Genomic DNA, 26,156 nt, shown 5'->3' with positions numbered 1-26,156 from the left:
CAGTGACTGATTTTTTTCTCACACTCCCAAGGGAAAAAAAAAACAAAAACCACGTGCACATATGCAGATACAGAAATTTCAGTTTCAAAAGAGAGTCACCTTAAAGAACAGTGTTACAGGGAATGGATGCCCTTGTATTACATACAGGCTAAACGTCTATTTGTTACTTTCTTCCACTAGGGTATTAGCAAGGTTGAAATTAGAACATATGATGCATTTCTTAAAATCCATCACACCAGCACCACATACGAAATTATTTCAAATCTGATATTCAGTGTTTATTGCACAGAAGAGAATTTCCGAAGTACAGGAAAAAATTAAGCAAGTCTCTCACAATAAGAGAAGACTTGAAATGGGATAGGTTGATTTGTTCAGGGGCCCCAAAGACATTTTATATAAGGCAGTCACTCTCATGAAGTTTCAGAAATGACTCTCATTCTGGAAAAATGATACTGATACTTGATTTTTCTGTTTTGACAGAGATTTCTTTACCTATCTCTCTGGTGAAGACAAAACAAACAACTCCATGGTTTCTGATGGATTTACTGATATTCTGATAGACAAAACACATGACAAAATTTCTGCCAACTCCAGAGACACAGCAGTTTGGATGAGATGTGCTGTGCTGAACCTAGCACTGAAGGCCTCTTTAAAAATGGTGCACATATTGAGCAGCGTAGATGAAATAGCTTATGCCACAGATGCAAACTGTTCTCTTGGCCAGCTGTAAAACACAGCTATACTCATCTTTTTTCAAAGTAAGTCCAAAAGTGGGTTACTGGTGGTTTCTGTGAAAAGCCTATTGCCAGGACGTAATTTGGGCTGACTTCCCAGTTCAGTGCTTATTTAACAAGGTGAGTGACACAGAAATCCACATTATCAGAATGATACCATGTGACCATCTTTAGCAAATTTCAGTATTAATTCTCAGAAATATTTTAGATGTCAGCAACTGTTTCTACTGAAGGTAATTTGAAGAAATATACTTTGTAATACTTGATTTTTTGATTCCACTGCATACTTCAGCAGATCTCCTAAATCAGTTTGTAGCCATTTATTCTCCTGAAATTAATAATATTTTGGCATTACTGCAACAGCACTTATCCTTTATTACTTTCCACTACAGACTCATAGTAGATTGAGTAATAGCAATTAAAACATCTCAACAAACTTAGATAAACTTGCCTTTGCTTGAGGAATAATCACTACAATTAGGCACCATGTGATCTGAGGGTAGCTTAGCAAGTAGGTTTTATACTAATAAACAAGTAAGAGTGGTAGAATTCACATTAAAAGGGATTATGTTAGTGGCAACAACTGCCTTTATAATTACTGTCATTCACTGGGCATATCAACTACCAAAATGATTAATGTGAAGTAAGTGTAGAAACAGTTTTTGACATCCTAGTGTAGAAACAGTTTTTGACATCCTAGTGCAGTGTAGATGACTGATGAGAAAAGCAATCTAAGACTCTCATCTGAAGACAGATGAAAACAACAGACAGCAAAAGAAGAACCACTGAGCCTACTGAAGCAAAACACATACCGAACAGCCTAAATAAAGATAGCAAAACAAAACCTAAAAGAGGTTTATTTATGCAGCTCCTAAATTTAAATATAGTAGCTTAATGAAAATACATTAATAATTGATTTCCAAGAATATTTAGCTCTAAGTAGTACCAAGAAGGTGCCTCATTGGTGCTAAAAAAAATCATCACCACCTGTTTTCTAACAGCATATGATATCAAAAAAATCTTATGGTATTAAGGCAAGAAAACAACTATCTCCTTCTTGCATGCAGAGTAAGGACAGATTTGCAACTTTAGCTTTGGAAACATGGTTGCTATTGTTGTTAATACAAACAATAAATGCTGGATGTTTCTGTATTTCAACCACAGTAACCTCTTTCATTTTTGCTGTCAGCATTCCCAGAGACATTAGGTTACAGATTTTTGAAAGACCGAGATTATCACATTCTGTACTGCTGTACTTCTGTATACAGCACTAAGAAGCATTTCAGATTTAAAATCTCACTTAGTTCTTTACAAAGAAAAGCAATTAAGTTCATACTTCTAACAGCCCAGTTATGCTTCCAGTAAAGGGCTGTGGTGACTTCTGCTAGAGTGGAAAATATGCAATAAATAAAGAAAGAAGATCCAAGATGGGCTCCTTTTTAGGGATTGCTTTGATTCAGATGGAAATATCAATGGTTTTAGATTAAAACAACAAAAATAAACTGTTCTGAAATTTAAATTTAATCAGCATTTGCTTCCTTTTCCTCATAGTACTGCCAGTTTTTTTCTACATCTATTTCTAAATTCTACAGTTAGATAAAAAAATCAAACCAAAACAATAGGAATCAGTGTTGCATTCTACTGCATTTCCAGATAGCTGGCCTCCAGTTCTCACTGACTTAAGTAATAGGAGGTGAAAACATAAACTAAAGAGGCACTGGTATATTAGGAATGCAGTTTGAATGCGAGGAGATTTAGAGAACCTTTTGACTGTAAAAAGCGAATGGTGCCAGTGTTATAAAAATAGTTTGTTCTTTAACCGTAGTATTGGCATTTTCATTCATGAAAAATAGGTTCAGCACTCCATGGTGCAGCCACTATGTCTGTAAGCCAGAGATGAACTGATAAGCAGACTCCTTAGCTCACAAATGGACTTTGGAGAATATAAGAATAGTGTTTTCGTTGTTCTTTGTAATTTCATCTTCTTTATTTACATTTGCGAGACAGCTGAAAAGAAAGAATAATAAAGTGACTGAGCTCTGAATATTCAAGGAATACTTTCACCATCACCAAAACATGGCTTTCATGAAAATTTTGGGAAAATAAGAAAACTGCTTTGTTTTGCTTTGTGATTCAGTTCTCCACTCCATGAAGGGATGGATACTCCTTGCTACACTGAGATCCATCTTTAATTTGAAGTTTATATAATGCAAATTTATTCTCTTGAATATTTAGTAATTACCTTCTCAAAAGAAATTAAAATAAATATTCCTATATTTCCAGTAAATTATTTAAAAAAACTGAAGGACATTACAAAATCTGAAGGTTAAGTGAAAATTATTTGATGCCAAAATAAAGGCCAAGTGCATTTCTGAAAGCCCTATATTGTACCCCTGTATTCCAGAACAGTTTTAAAAGCATGGATACGTGGTCTTAAATTATTATAGCCATTATTAAATATATACATACAAAGTTGCCTTACTTACCAAATATTGAACAGAACAAAGAAATAGAACACCACTTTAGGTGGAGTAAGACATATTTTTCCTTATTGAAAACTGGTGTTTTAGGAAAGAACGAAGGAATGAGTCACTGAAGAGTTAAAATCCATTCTGATAAACAGAAAGGACAGTAATTTTTAAGATATGACATATACAGTATGCTTTATACACTAATAATCTGGTTTTCTACTTTAAAAAATAAAACTGGTCAGAGGAATATTATTTCAGGCCAATATGGAAAAAATATTATTTCTTAAACCACAGGGGGACAGTTTCACATAATGTCATGAAAGGAACTTTAGCATTCAGTAAAAAGGAAACAAAATTGACTTTGTAATATGAACCTCTATCCAAGGTGGAAGAGAGACAAATATTACATGCTATCTGGTCTGCCATGCCAAGAGGGTAAATTTAAGAAACAATTTCCTGGCTTTGGAAACCATAAGCCCTCTCATTAACTTATGTGTGTGTGTGGTTTGATTTTCTTCTGTTCCCTCAGCCCTTTTAGAAAATAAGGAGAAAGAACTCTACCGCAAACCCAATCACACAGTCAAAGGCAAATATATTGAGCACTGAACTTACTAAATTTATTCACCTGCACTTTTAAAAAATAATTCAGAATTTCATGTAATAGCAAGAGAGATTAGACTGTTCATCCATCATTGTCAAATGCTATAAAGTAGAAATGATGCTGTTTTAAGGAAAGACACCGGGTTTCTAGTTACAACTGATGAACAATGTATAAATATATAAAATGGTAAAAGCAATATCCAGATTTTTACAAATACCTTAGAAAAAAGAGAGGATGTTATTTCTCAACACATTGCTTCTCAGATGAGACATTTAAGTTCCATTCATTTTCCAGTAAGCGATTTTCTTAAAAAAAACATTTCAGCTTCAGTAAGGTGAGTAGAGCACATATTTTTATCCATCAGCACCAGATTCTTTCCAAAATGATATGCATAGGTTGCTCCAAAAGTAATGCCTCCTATTTATTTTCATGGAAACTACAGAATCACAGAATTGTAGGGGTTGGAAGGGACCTCTAGAGATCATCAAGTCCAACCCCCCTACAACAAAGAGCACAATGAGACTATTTCATAGAGCAAATTCTCAGCTAAAAACACTATTCTTCAACACAATCACCACCATTAGTTATGCATTTTCATCAGCAGTGAGCAAGAGCCTGCATGTCACCCTCATAAAAGCCTATACTAGTGGAGATGACACACAGTCGCTGTCATCACTGCTGAAACTCATCACCCACTGCCTCCCTGTGCTCACATCCACTGTTTGGTCTCTGTAAACTTTCAGGAATCGTCCATGAATATGAATGGATACAGTTTTTTTCTCCATGGAGCAATTCCACGGCACCCCTTTGCTTCATCCACTCTTCCATGTTAGATGCCATTCTGTCAGACTGCCCCTCTGCAACAATGTGGAATGGAATATTGGTGGGAAGGCTCAACATCTACTGCCATACCACCAATATCCACCTCTGACATTATGGGCCAATGTAATAAAAGAGGAGGCACTACTTTCAAACCATTACTCAGACTTAGAGAGCATGATTTACTGTTTTATAATATATTTTAAAATGACTTTTAAAAAATATTTTTGTCATAATTTTTAGGTACTATAAAATCCACACGCAGGTTATTTTCTTGCAGTTTTCTAATATTTAAACAGAAATAGAAAAGAACACTTTAAACATTTTAAACACCCCATTTCTAGCTGTGCTCTGATCTAATTAAAAAAATAAATTACAAATGTTGGATACATCATACACTTGGTTTAGTTTATGGTAACTGTGGCCTGAGTTACGCACTATTTCATTACATCCGTAGTCTTTATAGATCATGAAAGAAATTTAATTCTATTTGTCCTGCCCTCTCCAGAAGAGATTATTTAGTTATGTGTTTGTCCTGTCCTTCCATTGCCATTGAGATGAGAAGAAATGGATATGACTGTTTTGCTTTCTGGACCTTTTGAACTAACAGACGTATAAAAAACCAATGACAGCACTATAATGCATAGCATTATACACATACAGAAGGTAAAGAAAACTTTACAAAATAAATAAGAAAAAAATCAAGTCCACAGAAAATGAAAGCAAAATTCTTTTTTTTTTTTTTTTTTTTTCCCCTCAATTCCTTCTAGAGAAACAGACAGAATCCATACGGACTCTGTTAAGGCTATAGAGCCCACTGGGATGGCAGAAAACTTCAGAAACTCAAAAAGAAAATATAAAAAAAGTCCTGTTTTCAGGTGGCACATAATGACCCAGGATTCCTATGGTGCTAAAAAAGTGTTTTGGAGAAACACTTCTTAAGCATGACAGAAGTGTACAAAACAATTATCATAATGGTATTTGTGTTACTACAGTACTCTAATAGATTTGGCAAACACTTAAGGCTCATTAGTATTGATTCAATCAGAAGCACAAAAAAAAGGTGTGTGGGGGGGGGGAAATACAATCAGGAGCATCAGAAGAATTGTTATTTCTTCTGACAGCAGATTCTTCTGTGATGTGCTGCCTGAGATCACGGTAATGCGGAATTTGTACCATTACTGTTTCATCATACAGATTCATCCATACAAATACAGCGATGCAATATTGTATTTCCATAGCATTTTACATTCAGTATGATGTGTCTTTTTCTATCTGAGAAGAAAACAGTATAAATAAGTGATCATCAAGCCCTGCTAGTAAAACTTTCACAGCCACTTAGCAATGCCCTTCTGTACACTTGATACAGATGAGTGAGATTCAGGTGCTATTAAGTGCTTTACCAGAGGTCCCACAAGATAAAATTTGCCATAGCATCTGATAAAACTATTCTGATCAGAATAATGATTCTAAACAGCTTGTAAGTGACATATGCTGAGCTTGAAGACACGATATGATTTTGAGGAAATTAGCTTTTAATATTTATTGCTTCTTTCTTAAATGCTTGTTGCAAAGTGAAGCACTTAAATTCATAAATGTATAACTCTGTATATGACTCAATAAATATTAGGACAAACATTGTTTATGAATATTTTTGATTATTAATAATATTATTGAATCTTTTTAAATAACACCTCAGCACAAGTCCTGTACATGGGTAAATAAGTTTATATCAAAGATCAATGTCACAGTTCTTTAAATTCATAATATTTCAGGGATACAATACATTTAGTTTACAACTGCAGAAAAAAATGCAAGAGGATATAACAGTCCCAGAAAACCTTTGGTGTACAGGTTACAGAAGTCAAACAAAGTGTCTTCTGGGACTCTTCATTTAAGTGTTTGGCAATCATTAAATCATTAAGGATGTTTCTACCAACAGCAGATGGAATTACCACAGTTAAAAAAAAAAAAAGTTCTGAGTTTTTGTAAAATATCCTACTGCTTTCCTCTTCCTGCTTGCAGCTTCATTTCATTGATGGCAACATTAATTGAATCCTCCCTGGTGGCACTTGTATCAAAAGGGACTATTCTCTGCACATGTGCTAAAGTGTCAGACAAAAACAGAAACAAAAACAAAAAAACAATTAAACACCTTCAAAAAAAGACACATTTTGCTGAGCATGAGTATGTTTCATAATGCAATAATATATTTTACATAGCAGAATATATGTCATTAGTAAGTATTCATTATGAGTAAAGCTACAAATTGATGAAACAGACTCATTTTTTTCAGAGAAATACAATCCAAAGCTGTGTAATATGGATGTAGATAACGTATCTTTCTCATGCTGAACAAACATAAACTTCTGCATTTTCTGAAATTCAGAAATTTCACTGACATCCCATTTCTATCTAATTTTACAACACTTTTGTTTATATAACACAAAACAAACCATTGGAAATTATTGAGGAAATGTCATAATGAACAGCATAGATAAAAGTCAACAAGTGATGCTGAACAGACATTCATAGGATCACATACCATGTATACTCTTTTTCAACTGGACACTTACGAAATTCTAAATACATTATATTGTATCAAAACCTAGACAATATATATTGAGAAAACATTTTATAATGAAGTGCTGGAGGAAGAAAAAATCAAAATATCCAGATATCTGGTAAATTGACAAAGGTGGAATAAAGGGGAACAAAGTAGATATTATATACAATGTATCTTTCTTCTAATGGCCTCTCCTCTATCTCATGAATGTAATAGCAATGGTGATTCTTGATTGTTTATTATAAATACTAAGATGACAACTTTTGAAGAGTGCTGTAAAATTGTAGACATATATAACCATTTAGTAGGGATCACATCCTCATACTTTAATTAAGAGGAGTGAGATGTTTTCATGTCCAGATGAAAAATAAAATCACACACAGAACTAATTGCTGTACTAAAAGAATTTTCATTTTAGTTTCCAACCATTCCAGCTTCTTACCATTGAGCAACACAAGATTTTGTTCTATAACATTATCTAATATGACATTATAATGCCTTTTTAATTTTTATTAAGCTACTTATTTATAAACATCAATTCAAATTGTCTTAAAAGCCCGAGAAAAAGTATAGAGGGATAAAGAAAGGCATCAGCATACGCTGCAGGATTTAATTGCTGTGGCAATAAAAATCAACATTTAGGACAAATTCCTTTTATACAGTCATGATATCAACCCTACTATAGACCACATCATAACAAGAGTGTTGTGACAAGGGTCACAGAAGACTGATCCTAGTTATAGATAGCCACACAGAAAACTGGTGGCTATTTTCTTCTCCATAAAGTCATAGCTTATGAAGCCCTGGAACATGAATTCCCAAAACCAACAGACAGCCAGAAACACATGTGGCTGCTGGGAAACTATCCAGGCTAAGGCCTTGAAGTGATGAACTGTACAAAGAGAAAGGCAGGAACCAAGTTTCAAAGCTAATGTAAAGCATCTGCAACTCCTGGGACCTTCATAATATAAAATTATAGAAAATTACAGTGGTCATGAAAAACAGTTTCTGAGGATTATTCTTTAGATAACAACCAGTACTGAGTTTTTAGACCAACTGTTTGGTCTGATAATATTTCAGACTGCAAGCTGTACCTAATGAACAGTTCCTTGTATAAATTATGTTGAAGGTTACACATCTTCCTTACTAAGAACATGAGTATAGAAATAAAAGCTAGTTTCCATAACATCTTTAGAATAGCATTTTTTTTTCTTTTTTAAATAAAAGACATTATAATTGTAGAGATTCTTCAGGTAGAAAAATGTACATCAATGAAAACAGAATGCTAATTACTTTTCCTTTCATCTGCATGCTGCACTGGCAACATTATGTTACATACATAGAGAGACATGCAGATTGTCTTTTCCTTATCTATTCTTTCGTATTTTTTCCTACTTTCTTCAACTAATTTTGAACCTAAATCCCAGGTTTCCCCCCACAGATAAATTAAAGTACATTAGATGCATCTTCCCTCTACCCTGACGCTCTTTAAATGTCACAAAAGCCCCTATCAGGAAGGGACTTTTTTGTACCAGCTATTGACTATAGTCTGTAAGTTTTCATGAGTCTAAGAGAGTAGAGATACACACTGTATCACAAAGACTTGCAAATTGCTCTGGAAAATGAATTAAAAAGAAAGGTCTTCTATTTCTGAAATAAGACGAATTAGTCATAGCAAATAGGTGATGACACAGGTAGATTTATTAAAAGCTACAGGAGGTTTGGGAGTAAAAGACCTCAAACTAGACTTCACTGTCAAAGACTAAAGTTATAATTAATTAGTATCATTACTGAAATTAAAAGTTCTTGTAGTTTATGTGACTAAGATGAGTGAAGTAGTTGATTTTATCATTTAATGCTTATTAGCAATTGCAAGAAAAGCTCCCAAATGTTAGTACCTCTGCAGAATTTTTACTTGAAACCACAGCAACAACTTTAAAATATGACTGTTGGAGAACAGGTTCAGCATAAAACATGCAGTCACTAAAAAGTGTTCAGGGAGTAACTCAAATGCACTAGTGCTCTGAGGCATCACAAAGGGATGCAAAGTATGTGATGAAACTTAAGGGAAACCTCTGCTGTCCTGCAATGACTGGTGGAAACATGCTCTAGGACATCTAAAATGATATGAGAAATCTTCAACAGGCACCTAACTTGTTCTCCTACCGAGTAATTGAGCATAAGGAATCACAGAATCACAGAATTGTAGGGGTTGGAAGGGACCTCTAGAGATCATCGAGTCCAACCCCCCTGACAAAGCAGGCTCCCTACACCACGTCGCACAGGTAGGCGTCCAGGCGGGTCTTGAATATCTCCAGAGAAGGAGACTCCACCATCTCCCTGGGCAGCCTGTTCCAGTGCTCCGTCACCCTCACTGTAAAGAAGTTCTTGCGCACATTCGTGCGGAACTTCCTATGCTGAAGTTTCAGCCCATTTCCCCTAGTCCTGTCCCCATATAGGAACATATAATAGCACTTGTGTGAAAATAATCAGCAAAGTGAGAAAGTAAAAACACTTTCATTCTATCAGGAATGGAGGGTAAATCTTTAGTCTCTGAGAAGATGCACAGCTTACACACATGATTGTTTACATAGAGACCACGAAACCAAATGCAGTCCTATTCCTTGGCAGAGGTTTGGCTGACAAACATAAATATTTTATTTTCCAGTTAAAAATAAAGTTATAATTGTGATGTTACAAAGCTATTCATAGACATCCATCTGGTACCTAATGCTGAAATATAGCAGAACTCGTCAGAAAGTTCTAGCACTTTTTGTTAAGAGTCTTACATTTTCAAGTAAAACAACTTTAAAAGAGGAAAATATATTACCTGTTGTGGGTTTTTTTTTTTTCTTGTGAAACAATACTTACAACTAGAATCTGAGAGCAGCGAGCTGGACAAAAAGTTGTTTTGAGTTCGCCAACTGGAAGAAGCAGCAGCCACTTGTATACCAGAATTTTCAGCATCCATTTCCACATGGTTGCTGCATACATCCTATGGCAGCCAATTAAACAAAATAAGATGTCGTATCATTAAGCTGTAAAATTTTACAAAATACATGCAGTTACACATATATATGCTCTGATTTCACACATTCTGGAGAATACTGATTAGAATTCTCAGACTAAGTGTTACAATAGGTATTTGCTTATTAATTCAATGCCTGCTTTATCACTACAAAATCTTTGAAAATCTTCAGCTGAAAAAAAAATGGGAGCACTGCTGTTGTTACTACAATCAGTTGCAATAATGTTCTTTTCTCCATCCACAATGCAAAGCAAAGCATATTAGCAAGACAGGCATCAACAAATAATGAAGTTTCCACCAGTGAATCATCTACATCAATTTACTGAAGTTCAACAATTTAGTAATAATAAAATTTAAGTCCATTTTCCTTGCCACTGAGGAAACTCCAACTTCATTGGTTTTTCATATGAAAGTACCTGAGGATGTTTTTTCTCTTTTTTTCTTTTAACCATTTAATAAAGTTTGAAGTCCAATGTTAATATTTATGGCTAGACCTGTACAACATAGCTTTTTAGAGAGAGAAGTCATTTGGTTTGCAAGCTACGAAAAGGTATTTTTTAAAAGCCTATTTAAAAAAAAAAACTCTGTAAATACTTATTACCAATGCAGCAGGTAGCCCACAGTTGTAATAAATAGCTTCCAATATAAGATTGAAAGCTTGCTTTGGTATCCTAATTACTCAGTTTCTTGAAATGAGAAAAGATAATACTGCACAAACAGATTGGTATATAAACCACATAATTTTGCTTCTGAATTCTTAAGGTAAACACCCTGAGGGAATTTTGTTAAAACTGACTTCAAATTACTGTTAATACTGATGCTAAGATTTGAAAACTGAACAGGAAACAAAATAAATTTTAACGTTAATTTACAGATACAATAAGCTTTTGTCCTACCATTGAAGAGGTATTTACTCCTATTAAGACTAATAGGAATTATACATTTTAATCCCCTTATGTGCTGATGAGAGACTTAGTATACAAAATGTACATAGCACAACAACTTTAAAAGAAGATAAAAATTTAGTCTTTTCCATTCTGCTTCCAGAAATGCTTTGTCAGAGCAGAGCTTTTTAACAAAAAACAAAGCACATACATTAGAACATGCAATCACTACATACTTTCTTTAATACTTACACATGTTTTACTAGGTGGTCAGTTGTTTTTCGCAGGAAAACAGCCCTAATATATTTTAATCTGTTCAAAATAACAATTTTTAGGTTTCTTCTTGCTTTTTCTTTTGATTTTGCATTAGTTGGTATTCTCTACTACTTATTTTATTATTACTGATTTTATTAACCTCATTTTTTCGCATTTTCTTTTTTAGCTACTATCAATTAGCTCATTAGTTGAAAAATCACCCTCAACATCTGCCTTCCTTAATTAGCTGAAATGTTACATTTTAGCCTATGTGAATGAGAATTATTATTTTGCTGGCATTCTAAGCAACAGGTATTTCACAGCCACCTGAAAAGACTACTGAGAAGTGGAAAAAGAGAGTGGGGACAAAGGTAACCATAAGGAAGGAAGAATAAGTGTTTTTATGACAAATTTAACATGGTTTTCCTTTTTGGTCCTTAAATTGAAAAAAGGCTAGATATGGGATTAGCTAATACCTCTCTCAGATTAGTGTCTTCAAGCAACATTATATACCAAATATCTGTCAGCCTTACACAACAGCAGCACAACATTGTATATAGAGCATGAATCAAAACCATCATAATGAACTTTGATGTCCTCCAGACAACACTCTTCCACCAATCAATTTTAGAGACTCCCTACTAACTAACAGTAAATATTTTTAAAAAATAAATAAAAAAATGAAACAACAATGCATTTGAGTCAGTTCCAAGGGAGGGTAACAAAGGCAAGCATTAAAAATGGATTTTTTAGACTAAGCCAGCCTGATCACTACAATCAGATTAGCACCCGTCTGTTACATGTTTTTGAACATTCTGTTCTATTTGTAACAGCTGTAACAGCAAATAGGACTGTATGTCGTGCAAAAAAACAATTAGGACTGACTAAAAGGAAGCCATTAAATGCTCCTTCTTGCCTAAAGAAAGAGGAAATATCATTTTGGAATCAGCATTTCACAGATTTTGAACACATCACATGAGCTCCGTAAGCTCAGTCATCTTAGGGCAATACTATATTCTGTTCTCAGTTGATTGCATTCCATTTAGATTTTTCAATATTTTCCAAATTTCAGTGGCCACTGAAATCACAACTCTTGTGTAAAGGCAAGAGAAATTCCAGAAATTGAAGACTATTAGTAGCAGTAGTCTGAAAATGAATCTGCTCTATTCCTTTCTCAGGCAGCTTCACACTGTTGTCTTAGAGCAGTGACTTGCTCAGCTAAAATATTCCATCTTCATTTTATCTTTTCCACGTTTTAGAAAACTTATTTCTAGGTAGATTAATGTTTTAGAGACAGAAGACTGCTGTGGAGAAGGTGCATGAACAGCATGAAGTTTTTTGTAAAATGGGGCATGGTCCTACATCAGGATCTCAACTGCTGAGAGACACACCTGACACGGCCAATGAATCCTGACTGCAATAGCAGAAAATTCTCTGTTCTCATTTCTAACATTTATTTCAACATTACTTGATTCTGCACCATAAAAACTGTTGTAGTTGTGCCAAGGTAAGCTGCTAACATAAGGACGTGCAATGAGAAATAATATGATAAGGAACAAGACTATATAAATAAAAAGAAATGTTAACACTGGAAAAGTGGACTCATGAGAGGAATTAGGAAACTATGCTTAGCTCTGCTATTAGTGACCTTTAGCAAATCACATCTCCCATTTGTCTCAATTTTGTTTATATATGAGATAGATGATTGAAAAGAATAAAGAGACAAGCTACTGAAAAAAAAACACAACCAAACAACCAGTATATGCAATCTACAAATTAATTCAACCTGTTCCCTTCAACAGATTTCAATAGCTCTCTTCAACCTAAAAGGACAAGGGAAAAGCGAACAAACCAATGAAAAAATTGAGGACAAAATTTGACAAAGCACCAGCACAAGCTAAGTCTTGAGAACAGTAGAATACAGATTTGCTTTTCCATTAAATTTTTAAGATTTTTGTGATTATTTCAGATAATAACAAAGACAACACAACGTCATCAAACTTTACAACTACTATAGCAGTTACATAAAATTTTGACAGTCCAGGACAGAAAGAGCAACATACACATATCATTGTAGTCTGTGTTTGCATCAGGAGTTGATATACATTAAATAACCTTATGGTACTAACCGAAAGCAACCACAAAACCAAAGTGTAGTACACACACTTACTTTGAATTTTTGGACTCTTTGTTTTGAGTCTTCCAGCTGCTGCTGCAGAGAAGTCACTATTTCTTTATACTTTGTATACCTCTCCTCAATCATCTCCCTCCTGCAATGGGACTCCTAGAAACACATTGAAATATCTCAATGATGTTGTAATTTGAAAATCAGTTAGTAAATGTTGGCTGGCTACTGTATATATGAGTATCACCCAGGACTATACATGCAGCTCACGTGAGCGAATCACTAACTTTCAGAGGCTGAAATACAAGGACCATGTGAAAGTATGATGCTATGTACAAAAGAGTAATATTATAATAAACACAGATTAAGAATTAATCCTCAATTTGTGACTGATGTCTGGTAACTCTTTCCAAAATTTCATAGCTTCTAACAAATGAATTTTGCAATGTAGAAAAATTAATTACAGTTTTTTAGAAAAATGTTTTAAGAAAAAGCTCTTTTAATGAATATCATAACACAACACTTCATATGCATATTCTGAGATGCTCATTAGGCTTTGACCTATTACAAGGTTTGCTCTGAAAGTAATGACTTTTGTTTTATTATGTTGGCCCACAACGTCAGAGGTGGATACTGGTGGTATGGCAATAGAAGCTGAACCTTCCCACCAGTATTCCTTTACTGGTTGTTGCTGTGCAACAGATGGCAGCAGAGGGGCAGTATGATAGAATGGCATCTGACATGGAGTGTCATGGAATTCCTCCATGGAGAAAAAACTGCATCTACTCACATTTGTGGATGCTTCCTAAAAGTTTACAGAGACCACAGCTGAGGCAGTGGGTGATATGTTTCAGCAGTGACAACAACGAAGTGAAAGACTAACCTTGTCCCAGACAGCCATGCACAGCTGACAAACCATAAAATAAAGAGCATATAGGTCAGCTTCTCAGCACAAATTAGCTTATTTGATGAGAGAACTGTGTATGGAGCTAAATATTGTCTTCAGTGTTTTGGAAATAATAGCAATAATGGTGGAGTGTCATAAAGTTTGTGCCAAGTGGGTTGCATGAATGCTCACAGAGGAACAGAAAGAACACTGTATGCAAGTTTGTTACAACTTACTGAATCGATATGAAGCTAAAGGTGACAGTTTCCAGAATCCTGCCATTATCAGTGATGATGTGATGTCACCACTACTAGCTGGAGACAAAAAAGCAGCCCATGGATGGGCAACATGTGAATTTCCCATTAAAGAAAACATTCAAGATGCAGCTGTAGGGGTGTAAAAGTGATGTGCACTGTCTTTTGCGATAGGGAAGAGGTGATGCTTCTGGATTTCCTGGAATTCAGACAAACCATCAACTGTCTGCTGCACTATGAAGCTAAGAAGCTGAAGGCTCAAACTTCTGGAGTCAGGCCAGAGAAGATGACAACTTTTTTCTTGCAACATGAGAAAAACAGGCCGTATATCAGCTTGAAGACCATACAGCAAATTCCCAATCTTGTCTGGACAGTCCTACCATGCCCACTGTACACTCGGAATTTGGCATATCTGACTTCCATATGTTTGGGTAGATGAAACATGAAATGTTGCATGGGTAATATTTTCAACAGTCCATCATGGCAGCTGTGAGATAGTTGGGCATTTCCCCTGGTGCAGACTTCTACAAGCATGGTATGCAGGCTCTTGTTCATTGCTGGCAAGAATGCATATCTAATGGTGGACTGAATTGAAAAATACTGTTTTGAAGCTGAGAATTTGCTCTATTAAACAGTGTTATTGTGCTCTTTGTTTCTGTTGTAGTTTCCATGGAAATAAGTAGCATTACTTTCTGAGCAACCTGCGTATAGTCAGTACTAAACATTTGCTTGCATTATGGAAGACCTCAGCTGTATTACTATAATTAGGACTAAATTCATGGTCTCAGTAAAGCTATATTAACAAAAAATGTCTCACTGTATATTTTTGTCACATGTAATTTTATATATCTTATTAATTGATTTGTCTACATGTATGGGGTCGACATCATTTAACTGAGATAATTTAGAACTACTGAGTCAAGTGAAGTCTTTCTCACTCCATTATCTTTTAAATCTTCTAAGAGGCTCAGTTTCTCAGGAACAGACTCCAGATGGTTTAAAGCTACTTGAGTACTCTAAGGAAGAGAAAACAAGAGAAAATATTAAAAAATATTAAAAATAAATAAATTGAACTAAACATGCCATTGCTACTATAATTTATAAGCAATTTTTCAAATTACTGTAATGTAGTACATGGAAAATGTAGTAACTGTTATATTAATCACATGCTCGCTTGTACACATAAGAATGAATAACCAATCTCTTTTCACCTTCTCTCTGTATTATCTCACAAAACTGAATCTGAAACCAATACAGTCTTAATACAAAATATATTAGGCATAAGACAGCAATTTCTCAGTTCTACTAACTATTTTGTTTAATTAGACCAAAAGTCATACTGGAAAAAGATATTAGTGTTTATTTCTACTAAATAACCACCTGGCTAAATCAGTTTTACAGAAATCTGGGTTCTTTATGAGAATAATGCAGCTTCTCAGCTTCAAGGAAATATTTTATATCCTTACATTGCATACTTAGCTAAAAAAGTGCTCTCGCCCCATTGTTAAATACTAAACCAGGAATGTAAGACTCAATGGAACAAAAAACAAAGATGTACACCTGTCTTATCATACTTAACAAGTAAGCGAAGTCTAGAATCTGTCATCTCTTGTTTCAGAGTAGATTTTATTCTTCACACAACATACAACAGAGTAAGAACACACTAGGGTAAAGAAAAAAAAAACAAAAAAAAAAACAAAACTGAACAGTTATTGAAGCAGAGGAACAAGTTTTGAGAGGGCTGCACATATAGCTTCTTCAAGAATAATATGAAGAGTAAAAAAGGAGTCTACCAAATGGAGAAAGAGGATTGACCAGAAAGTATTTTTAAGATTTCAAGAACCAAAGGAAGAACTGTCAGAAGTGAAACAGAGTAAGAAAAAAAGAAGCCTTAGACATTTGGTCAGAACAAACAAGATAGTGAAAGTAAGGTAGAAGTTATCTGTGTATGTACCCAAAACAAAATGACTTTTACCTTTATACAAAAGCAATAATCTAACATCTTAGTTTTTAAAAAAATTGTACAGGAATTATGTAAGAATATATATTTGAAGACATGCCTTAAAGACAAGTAAACCATTTCCTGTCATAGGCAGCACTGAGAAAACCCAGTGTAAGTCTTTATTTGCAAAGGTGACGTCTGATTTTTATGAATGATGAAAAAACCCTGTATGGACAGGAAGGTGCATACTTGTGCCAATCTTTAGTGAAGAAAGCAGGGCCTATCAAATTCACAAAATTGTAAAGTCAAAACTAATATAGTTTATTACTTGTAACAAAAAAATACACCCTTTTTTCTCACAGGCTACATGAACTGATTAGCAGATTTTGCATTTGGCTAGCTGTGCTTAGATCAAAACTACTTTTTTTCTTTAAAATCTTCCTAAGAAATTCTGTATTTTAATATGACACAATTTGCAATCAGGTGGACTTTGTTCTTTTTCTTTTTTTTTTTTTTCCTTTTTTTTTTTTTCTTTCTATTTTTTCCTTTTTTTTTTTCTCCCCTCCATTTTACAAAACTCATCTACAGAGATCTTACTAAGGAGAATAATATTGCTTTTCCTGTAACATACCTGGTTCTTTACCAGAAAGGAATGATAGATCTTTCACATATGTATTAACAATGAGTGTTTAAAATGGTGCAATCAGGCAGGAGGACTAAACATAGTGTTTCACAGATTATTGCATGCAATTGTCTCCACAGCTGTAAAATGTTAGAGGAGAAACAAAAATGGAGAAAGCTTAGAGAAAAACAACAAGAATGACCAATATTATTGAATTCTTTTTCCATGCAAAGAGTGAATAAGTAGAAACATTAAATAGAGCAGGATTCTTCAGCAAAGAAGTTAGGTATCCAAAGGGAGAAATGGTAATCACAAATCATGTAATGATAGAAAAGTTTATATCAGTTTTGAAAGAATTTGGGCCTGTTCATGATGAAGAAGCCTCCCTGACCACTGAATGGCTACAATCTGACCAAACGACTGAACAAAAAATAAAATATATGCTTCTGCTCTTTGCTTCCCTAAGTATTATATTTTGGTCATGGTTGTACTTTGCCTGTGTTTACATTCTAAAATACTTAATGATCTTGAGGGTCTTTTCCAACCTGAGCAATTCTCTGATTATGTGATCAGAATAACATACAGTAGCATATTCACAGGCAGAAACATAAAACTAACGAAACAGTGACGATGAACAAACAAAAATGGAAAAAGAAAAATCAAAATTTCTTAGGAGAACTTGGACATAGAAGAAGGCAACAAAATAACATGTTGAAAAATGAGGGGAGAAGTAATGAAATACCTTTCAGCTGGCCCACAGAAATTTGTCCAGCAATTCAGTGAAACACACAGCCAACTCTTCAGTGTGGATTAAATGCCACACTTGTATCATTAATGACTATACTCTATTAAGAGAGATGAATTTAGCCATGCAAGATAAAATGTAAAAAGAGATATTAGATGCACCTGACACAGAAGGCGATTAAGCATTGTTAACTTTTTTCCAAGAAACCGGAAAGGTATATACCCTAATACATACAAACAATCCTAAAGAAAGCAAATGCATCTGTCTGCTCATTATTTAAAGGGGAACAGAAGGTACTGATATAGTGTACTGATTGTACTGATAAGAGGAACACCAATTGTATTGAGTGAAGCTGTATTCATGATATTTTATTTAACAGCAGACTCCTCCACAGAGTGTATGCTATTAATCTTTGTGTTTTTAAAATAAAGGCTATTTGCTTTGAAAACGAGAACTTTATATTCCTGAAGAAGAATAAAACAAATTACTCATTTTCCATGAGACCATACAAACACTTTTATATTTAAACTGCATGTGAACAGCTAATCCTCCTATACTGATGCAAATGTCGCACACTGTCTCAGGAGATGGATCTAAATCAAGATCAGATACATGTATTATTTTTAGCCTCAAATCTGCAATGGTAAACTGAAATAAATCAAAGCAGATTTTTGTATAGTTCTTGCAAAGTTTAGCTTTATAGTCAATATATTGAAAACACAAGCACAAACCAGAAACCAGACTTCACTGACTTTCATGTTACAATGTCCGTTTCTTTTCTGAGGTAGGTAAAAATAAATGTATATTTGTATAACACAGATATTTTTGAAAATTAGATCTGACTTCAGTAACATTTAGCCAGTCCCCAAAGAATATCCATAAAAAGATTAAGTGCAACTGTAATTTTAACTGACTGTAATGTATTTCATCAGGGAATTACATGCAATTCAAATAAAAGATGTAATGTTGAAGGTGACCTATGATGTCTTATTCCTAAATCAACTTTGCAAATTGAATACTTAAATAGCAAGAGCAGGATGTTTCCAGCATGTTTGAAGATATCTTTTGACTTTCTTGTTAAACTACAAAACCGTATTGTCAGCTTCCATCTCCAGCAGTATACTGATAATACAACTTAAAATCTTTTAACACAGAGTGAGATTCATTGTTGACCTCTACATGCCAGGAAAATTTCACTCTAACTGGGACATTCTGTGGCCTCAAACATCTTCCATACAGAGGGAAATATATGTTTTGTATACTTTCATTTTATCCCTTTTTAATTATGCCATTGTTTTGGTGATTTCAGCACATTAAGAAATAAATTTACCTTCACCAAGGTAAACATATAAAACCTGTTTATACAACATGCATGTTCAATTGGTTTTCATTAAACTACATTCTTTCACTGAGGTTCAAAGTACTACGATTTTTTTAAGCAAAAAACTGCACTTATACTAATCAAAACCAGCAGATCTTTGTTAAGTAAGCATTGCAAATATCAAACTAACTGAACTTTCAATTCAGACTCCAGATGTTTTTGCAGATTTTAATTAAGAGAGCTTCATGGATGCTTCCTTTCCCATTCACAGGAACACGGACCATCACTTTTCACATTCATGACCACTCATCATCCCTATGGTAACTACAGGAATTGTTTACATGGAAAAGTATTAGGAAAGTATTTCATAAATTTTCAGTTGTTTGATGCATACTAACAGCTGGAAATGTGGAGGAGGGAGTGAGTGAAACCTTTTGGCAAGCCAGATCCCCATGAATCATCAACCAGTGTTCGGAGTCCTACCAGGGGTAAACAAAAAAGGTTTCTGGGAATCAATTCCTTATCATTTACAAAGAATTTATCAAAAGATATCAAGGGATCCTTACAGGAAATTAAAAGAAATATAACTCAACAGGAAGTGTACGTAACATGATGTTAGTAAGTACACATTCTTAAAATGTAGAAGGGCTTCCTTGTCACTCGTAATGCTGACTTCAATTTTCTGAAGCTCTGCAGGCTAAACATGTACATTTACACGTAACTCTTTTCTTTTTTTTTTGTTGCTAATATTATTTCATTAAGCCTTTCTGAATACATTATAAGAAACTAAATCACGCATCTCTCACAGGAAAGAAGAAATAGTGTTCTTCTCTTACAGCAGAGAAAAACTGGAATACAAACAAGTGTTTTAACCAAATTAGTGTCAGAATAAGAAAAAAAAAATAGGAATTATTTTACAGATTTCCTTATTGTAATCAAAGTTGAATGACAATGAGAGAATTAAAAAAAAAAACAACAAAAACAAACATCAGCTATGGTTGCACCAACAGTTCTAATTAAAGCCTGTGTTCCTAAGGTGACAATTTGAGAGAACATAAAAAAAAATCAAATCTAAAGTGAAGGAATTAGCAGAATATTAGAAACATTCTGGTCACCAGTCTGTGGTCAATCACAATTTTAATGTGTCATATATCAAATGAGAGAATGCGTGCTATACCCCACATATATTTCTATCTTATCACTTAATAAGGATCATATATTATGCAGAATTCATCATGAAAAGTCAACATTTTAAAATAGAATACACAAATATCTCTTTGAAATTATACTTAGTTGCATATGTAGTCACACTATGTTAAAAATATCTTTGGTAATGAACACTTCTAATACCTAAAAAAGTTAGTCCTTTGTAATAAAGCTTTTTACTTTCTCTAATAGAAAATCAAATTTATTTTGCTTTATTAAAATATAGCAAAAATATTCAATATTTTCCATACATAGAAAATGCTAAACTAACTTTACAATATCAAAAGGAGCTTTCTGTCCACAGCATCTGAGGGCTATTTTAGGAGGAGTGTTGCCAACAGGTTGAACAAAATAGGAACAGGAATAAAAGAATAGGGCTAAATGAAGAGGAATAAGAATAAGAATAAGAATAGGAAAAAGAGTAGAAATATAAAAATTTGGGTTGGAGAAGACTTTCAAGTTCATCAAGTCCACTGTAAATCTGTACTACTGAGTCCCATTACTCAGCATTGTTCCTTAGTGCCATGTACAACATAATTCTTAAATAAACGACGAGATCCTTCCCTTACACTCAGCACTGATGAGAAACATCTAGACTGCTGAGTCCAGTTCTACATAAGAGACATGGACATACCATAAAGAGTCCAGCAAATGGCAAATAACATTGTTAAAGGCACTGAAGTATCTCTCTCAGAAAAGCTGAGAGAGTTGGGCTCTTCAGTCCGGGAAAGAGAAAGCTCAGGAGGGATATCATCAAAGTGCACAAATATCCACTGGAAGGGTGCAAAGAATATGGAGTGAGGCTTCTTCCAGTAGTGTCCAGGTACAAGATGAAAGGTAATGGGTACAAACTGGAATATTAGAAATTCTGTCTGACCATCAAAAAGCAATTCTGTACTGTAATGGGTGGCTGAGCACTGGTACAGATTACCAAGAGAAAAGAGTTGTAGACCTTCCTCCCGAGTCATCTTCAAAAGCCACCTGACCAATGTTTGGGCAAGGTGACTTCCAGAGACCCCTTCCAACCTCAACTATTTCATGATTCTGAGAAGTATTATATTATTAATATCACCATGGCAGAATGTAAAGTTATTCGATCAAGTTGCAAGCCACACAATAACTATTTATGAATAAGTAAATATGAAACAGGAAGGGATCAGTACATATGAAACAACTCATCCTGACTTCCAGAAACAGAGCAGTTTAATAAAGTGTACAGAATTATCCATATTTTGCAGTGTCTCTTTTTTAAGGAACTTTAGCAATAAATACACAAATCAATATTTTTAACATTTGTTTAAAAATAGACATCAAGATATTCTTGATTGTGCTTATATGCAAGTTTTGCATTCAAAGTCTCAACACAAGTATATTTTTTCTAACAATGTTATTCCTTAAATTAATTTAATAACTCTTTTTTTCAAGATAGTGAAAAACAGCTTTAGTGAAGAGTCATTTTAAAAATAATTCTATCAGTTTATGAGGGAAGAGTGATAAGAAGGTAACATTAGAAACATACACATACATGTTTAGTTTCATTCTTTTAGTTTTCATGCAGCCTAATGGAACACGTAAGTTAGAAAGATGTGAATTCCAATATTTTTGATTCCTACTCTAAATTCAAAAACTGGGCAAAAGGCGAGAAATAAGTATAACAGAGAGCAATGCAAAAATAAATAAGTAAATCATTCTTAACGGAAAAATATATTCTTTAAGAAAAAAAAAAAAGAATAAGTAAAACATCAAGCAGCAGGGAGCAAAGCATGGCTAAGTAGCAAGTGCAATAGCTACATCGGAGGAGCAGACAGCAGCAAAGGAGAAGGTAAGGAGAGCATTAGGAGAAAAGATACACCTGGCTATGAGTGTTGTCAGGCAACAAAAGTTACTTGGTGGGAGTGAGCAGAAGGAACTGGAGACCCTTGGGAAAGTTCTGTACCCCCAGTGAAAGGAAGTGACACACTGGCTTGCTGATGAAAGGAAAGGAAAGGGAGAGGCGGGCAGGATGATGCTGCTCCTCTCCCAGGCGTTTGTATAAGATCAAAGAGCTGCTGTGTTCTGGGAGGATCAGAAGGCCTTTGATGTAATGGTAGTCTTGGCAAGACACTACAGAAGCAAACCAAGGACAGAAGAAAGTATTAACCCTTAGATTAAAAAAAAAAAAAAAACAAAAAACTAAATATTCATGCATGCAAAGTGGGACAGCCATGAAATAATCACAAGAGCGACTTGCAGAGTTTGCTTATCGATAGAAGCCACACAGAAAGAAAGAAAAAGAGCCTGAATGTGAATAGTGTCAGGCAGTCAGGTAATCTCCCTGCACTGGGCATTGTCACCCATTCAGTTCTTCATCAAAATGAGTGAATAATCAAAAAAATGATGCAACTTTGAGCCTGCTGCTCCAGTAGAGGAACTTTCACATTCCTGAGTGTGTGCAAACAGAAATTTGTTTTGCTGTTATTCAAAGCCTTATTTTCAATAACCTAAAACATGAGTTAAACTGAAACATGTAGATGTTCATACTGGAAAGGAAATTTCAGTCAAAAAACAATCTTGCAGAATACTATCAACATTAATGGAGTTATTCTAAATTTATGACATTATAACAAAAAGCCGAATAACATCCAGATCCAAATAATCTATGCAGGTGATATCCTCACTTTTGGGTTCTCTACTGAAAACAGTGAGTTTTCTTATTACCAACTCATATATAAGGCACATATTCACTGAAATAACTGGTTAATATCAAATACAATTTCTCTGTCTCTACCAAGGTGGAGGGATATGTTCCAATACTGCATTGTAATTTATGAGGGAACTTAAATTATTTTAGATTTTAAGTGTTTGCAAACTTGATGTTGTGTCAGTACTAATGTCATTATATGAAAATTTCTGGATTTCTGATAAATAGAAACAATTGTAAGATATCTTATTGGACATGCCTATAGAGGAGAAAAGAAATTTGGTTCCAATCCATTCCACCCTATCCACTTTGTAGACTTATTAACTCGAGTAATCTAGAGAATAAGTCCAGCTGCATTCATGGCATGTACATGTATTAAGGTGTTTGTACTTTCAGCTTAGTATTTCAGAATGGTATTTCTCCTTGATTTTAGTCTCAGTGTAACCAGATGTGGTCCTATCTGCACCTTTCAGAGTAAATATACTTACAGCACATAAAAGGCACTAGAGTGCTTAGACATACACCCCAATCACTTTGCCAATAGTTGAACCTCTCAGCTCACCCTCAGTATGACTCAAATCTACTACATTTCACTTCAAAAAAACATGCAATGAACTATACAGAAAAGTATACTACATTAAATATTAAATAGCCAGTTCTCATATATTGTACCAAAAACCTAAATAGAAAGGTGCAGTGTAAAAATATTATGTGTCTTCAATGGCAATAAAAAATCCAGATGGCAACATTTGAAAATAAATAAATAAATAAAATAAATACATTTTGAATCATCAGTAGTCTCATTATGATTGGTTTGAAAATAAATTTAAGAAACTTACCATTTCTAAGGACATAATTCGTTCCTACAAATAAAGTAGAACATGAAGTTAGAAAGCTAAGAATATAACCGGAACATAAGTCGAACAAGAATTAAATGCTTCTTTTATTTTTCATGAAATTGTCACTTATAGAGAAACTGCTATACCTAACTGGACCTCTGACCCATTTATCAAACTATCTCACTTAAAGCTTTGCACTGAAGAAAATTAAAAAAGAAACTTCCCAGAAAAGAATTTAAACAAAATCTATTTTTTCCAGTATATATTTTTTCAAACAGTAGATTTTCCAAAACAGCTGAATTTTCAATATTGCTGATTTTACTCACACATCCCAGAATTTGGCTTCCCTTTCTGATCATCTGTGACTGTAAATCTAGAATGCTTTGGAGTTTATGCCACACTAGCATCTATTTTAATTTTCTTTAGTTATGTTTGAGGTATTTAATTAGAGAAGGAAAATGTAAATATGAATAGAAATTCCATAGCATTATTCTGTTACCATAAATTGCTTTGAAGAAGTATTAACAACATCTTGTTACTGATTAAACAAAGGGGAATCTAATTACTATAAAAAAATTGACATTTACAGATCTCAAATTTGTGGTGATAGCAAACAGCAGTTCAGATCTTCAGTTACAAAGGACTAATTGAATAATAAAGTCCTAGAGTCAGCGTGGCATAAGTAGGATGATTCAAGTGATAGAATAAAATAATAAATTTAGTTTTCAAAATGACTCTCGAGGCACATGATGTAGCTGCCAAAATTCTAAAAGCTGAATAAATTCTTAGAATCTCAGTACATTTTCTAAGCCACCATGTAACATATTTGGAAATCTACCACAGATTATTTATACATTATCAAGATACGTCTAAACTGGGACTCTCTATTTTCTGTTCTATTTTTTTATATTCGTGTGTCACTAATGTCAAAGAATATGGCTTGTGATTGTTTTCACGGAGAACATACATGCAGTTGAATACTGCAGTCATGCATAGTACATTATTTTCAAGAAAGAAATGGTTTGTACCATGGAACAGTATACTCAAAAAGGAAGGTGAAAAACTTAAAATCAGAGTTGTTAACCTCCAATGAGATAATAAAAAAAAGTGAGGTTGTATTTGAAAGTGTGAATATTGAAAATGTTCCAGACTCCTCAGAAGATAAAAAAAATACATATCAGGAGTATGAGAGTACATGTAAAAACAGAGCGAGCATAACTCTAATGAGAGCATAGGTATTTTCATATCTAATTATATAAACTCACCCAAATTTGTGTATAACACAGAAACTTTGGTAAAAAGTATGAAAACAGTTGAAGATGCAAAACCAAGAATAAGTGATGTATTCTTGCATCAGTGTCCTACCTCCTAAAAAGCCCCACATCAAAGAACAGCACATATTTACATAAAAACTCCATACTCGACACATAAGACCATATTTCGAGGTTCATACTGAAATATACAAAGATTCATATCTTCCACTTTACGAAGTATGATTTTACTATTTACTTACAACCTGTTAAGTTTCATTAATTATTTTTTTTTTTAAAACAAAAGGTGATGCTTGCATCTCCTCAAAAATGAGTAAACTAAAAATATAATGAAAACCACATCACTAACTCTGGGGAATATTCTTGATAACTGATAGAGACATTGCAAAGAACCTCAATGTATCCATGGTCATATCCACAGCGATGCACTGATTTCTCATAGTTTTCCTTATACCTCTAGCTTTTCTATGAGGTCAATGTTCAAGGTTCAAGCATGAAGAACTCCCTCAGCCATGATAATCCGACTACTTTCAATTGTTTGTCCGTAGTATGAATGCTAATGTTTCTGCCTACCTGTTTCCTGAACATACTTTTTACATAAAGTCTATTCAGACTGCAAAGAACACACAAAGAATTGATATACTTCATACAATTCTCTGTATATTTAAGATGCTTATTAAAAATAGGACCCTAGAAATTGTACTCAAAAAGTAACAGCAATCTCCAAGCAAAGAACTGACTGATCAGGTCATAATATCCTAGGAATTCTATTCAAGCAGGTCTTAAGCTATTACTATCTGCCCATGTAAAAGATTAGCCTCCTTCTTTTTTTCTATAAGCTCCCTTTAAGTACTGGAAGGCCACAACGAGGTCTCCCGAAAGCATTTTTTTCTCCAAGCTAAACAAA

At 34.1% G+C, this 26,156-nt stretch overlaps 1 protein-coding gene across 1 annotated transcript in view; it reads right to left on the bottom strand.

The window, feature by feature from the left end:
- Positions 1–5,377: 5,377 nt before the first annotated feature.
- CEP128 (centrosomal protein 128) overlaps positions 5,378–26,156 on the bottom strand; it is an 83,183-nt gene continuing 62,404 nt past the window's right edge. The window contains exons 20-24 of the mRNA XM_072338965.1: positions 23,979–24,002; positions 15,562–15,639; positions 13,529–13,642; positions 10,063–10,186; positions 5,378–6,730 (exon numbers count right to left, since the gene is read on the bottom strand). Coding sequence (XP_072195066.1) covers positions 6,624–6,730; positions 10,063–10,186; positions 13,529–13,642; positions 15,562–15,639; positions 23,979–24,002 — 447 coding nt within the window. The 3' untranslated portion in view covers positions 5,378–6,623. The remainder of the gene's footprint in view (positions 6,731–10,062; positions 10,187–13,528; positions 13,643–15,561; positions 15,640–23,978; positions 24,003–26,156) is intronic.

This window comes from Excalfactoria chinensis, chromosome 5 (genome assembly GCF_039878825.1).
Source record: "Excalfactoria chinensis isolate bCotChi1 chromosome 5, bCotChi1.hap2, whole genome shotgun sequence".
In the NCBI taxonomy this organism is placed as follows: Eukaryota; Metazoa; Chordata; class Aves; order Galliformes; family Phasianidae; genus Excalfactoria; species Excalfactoria chinensis.
The sequence above is the reverse complement of the archived record's forward strand: the minus strand, read 5'-3'. Positions and strand labels throughout refer to the sequence as shown.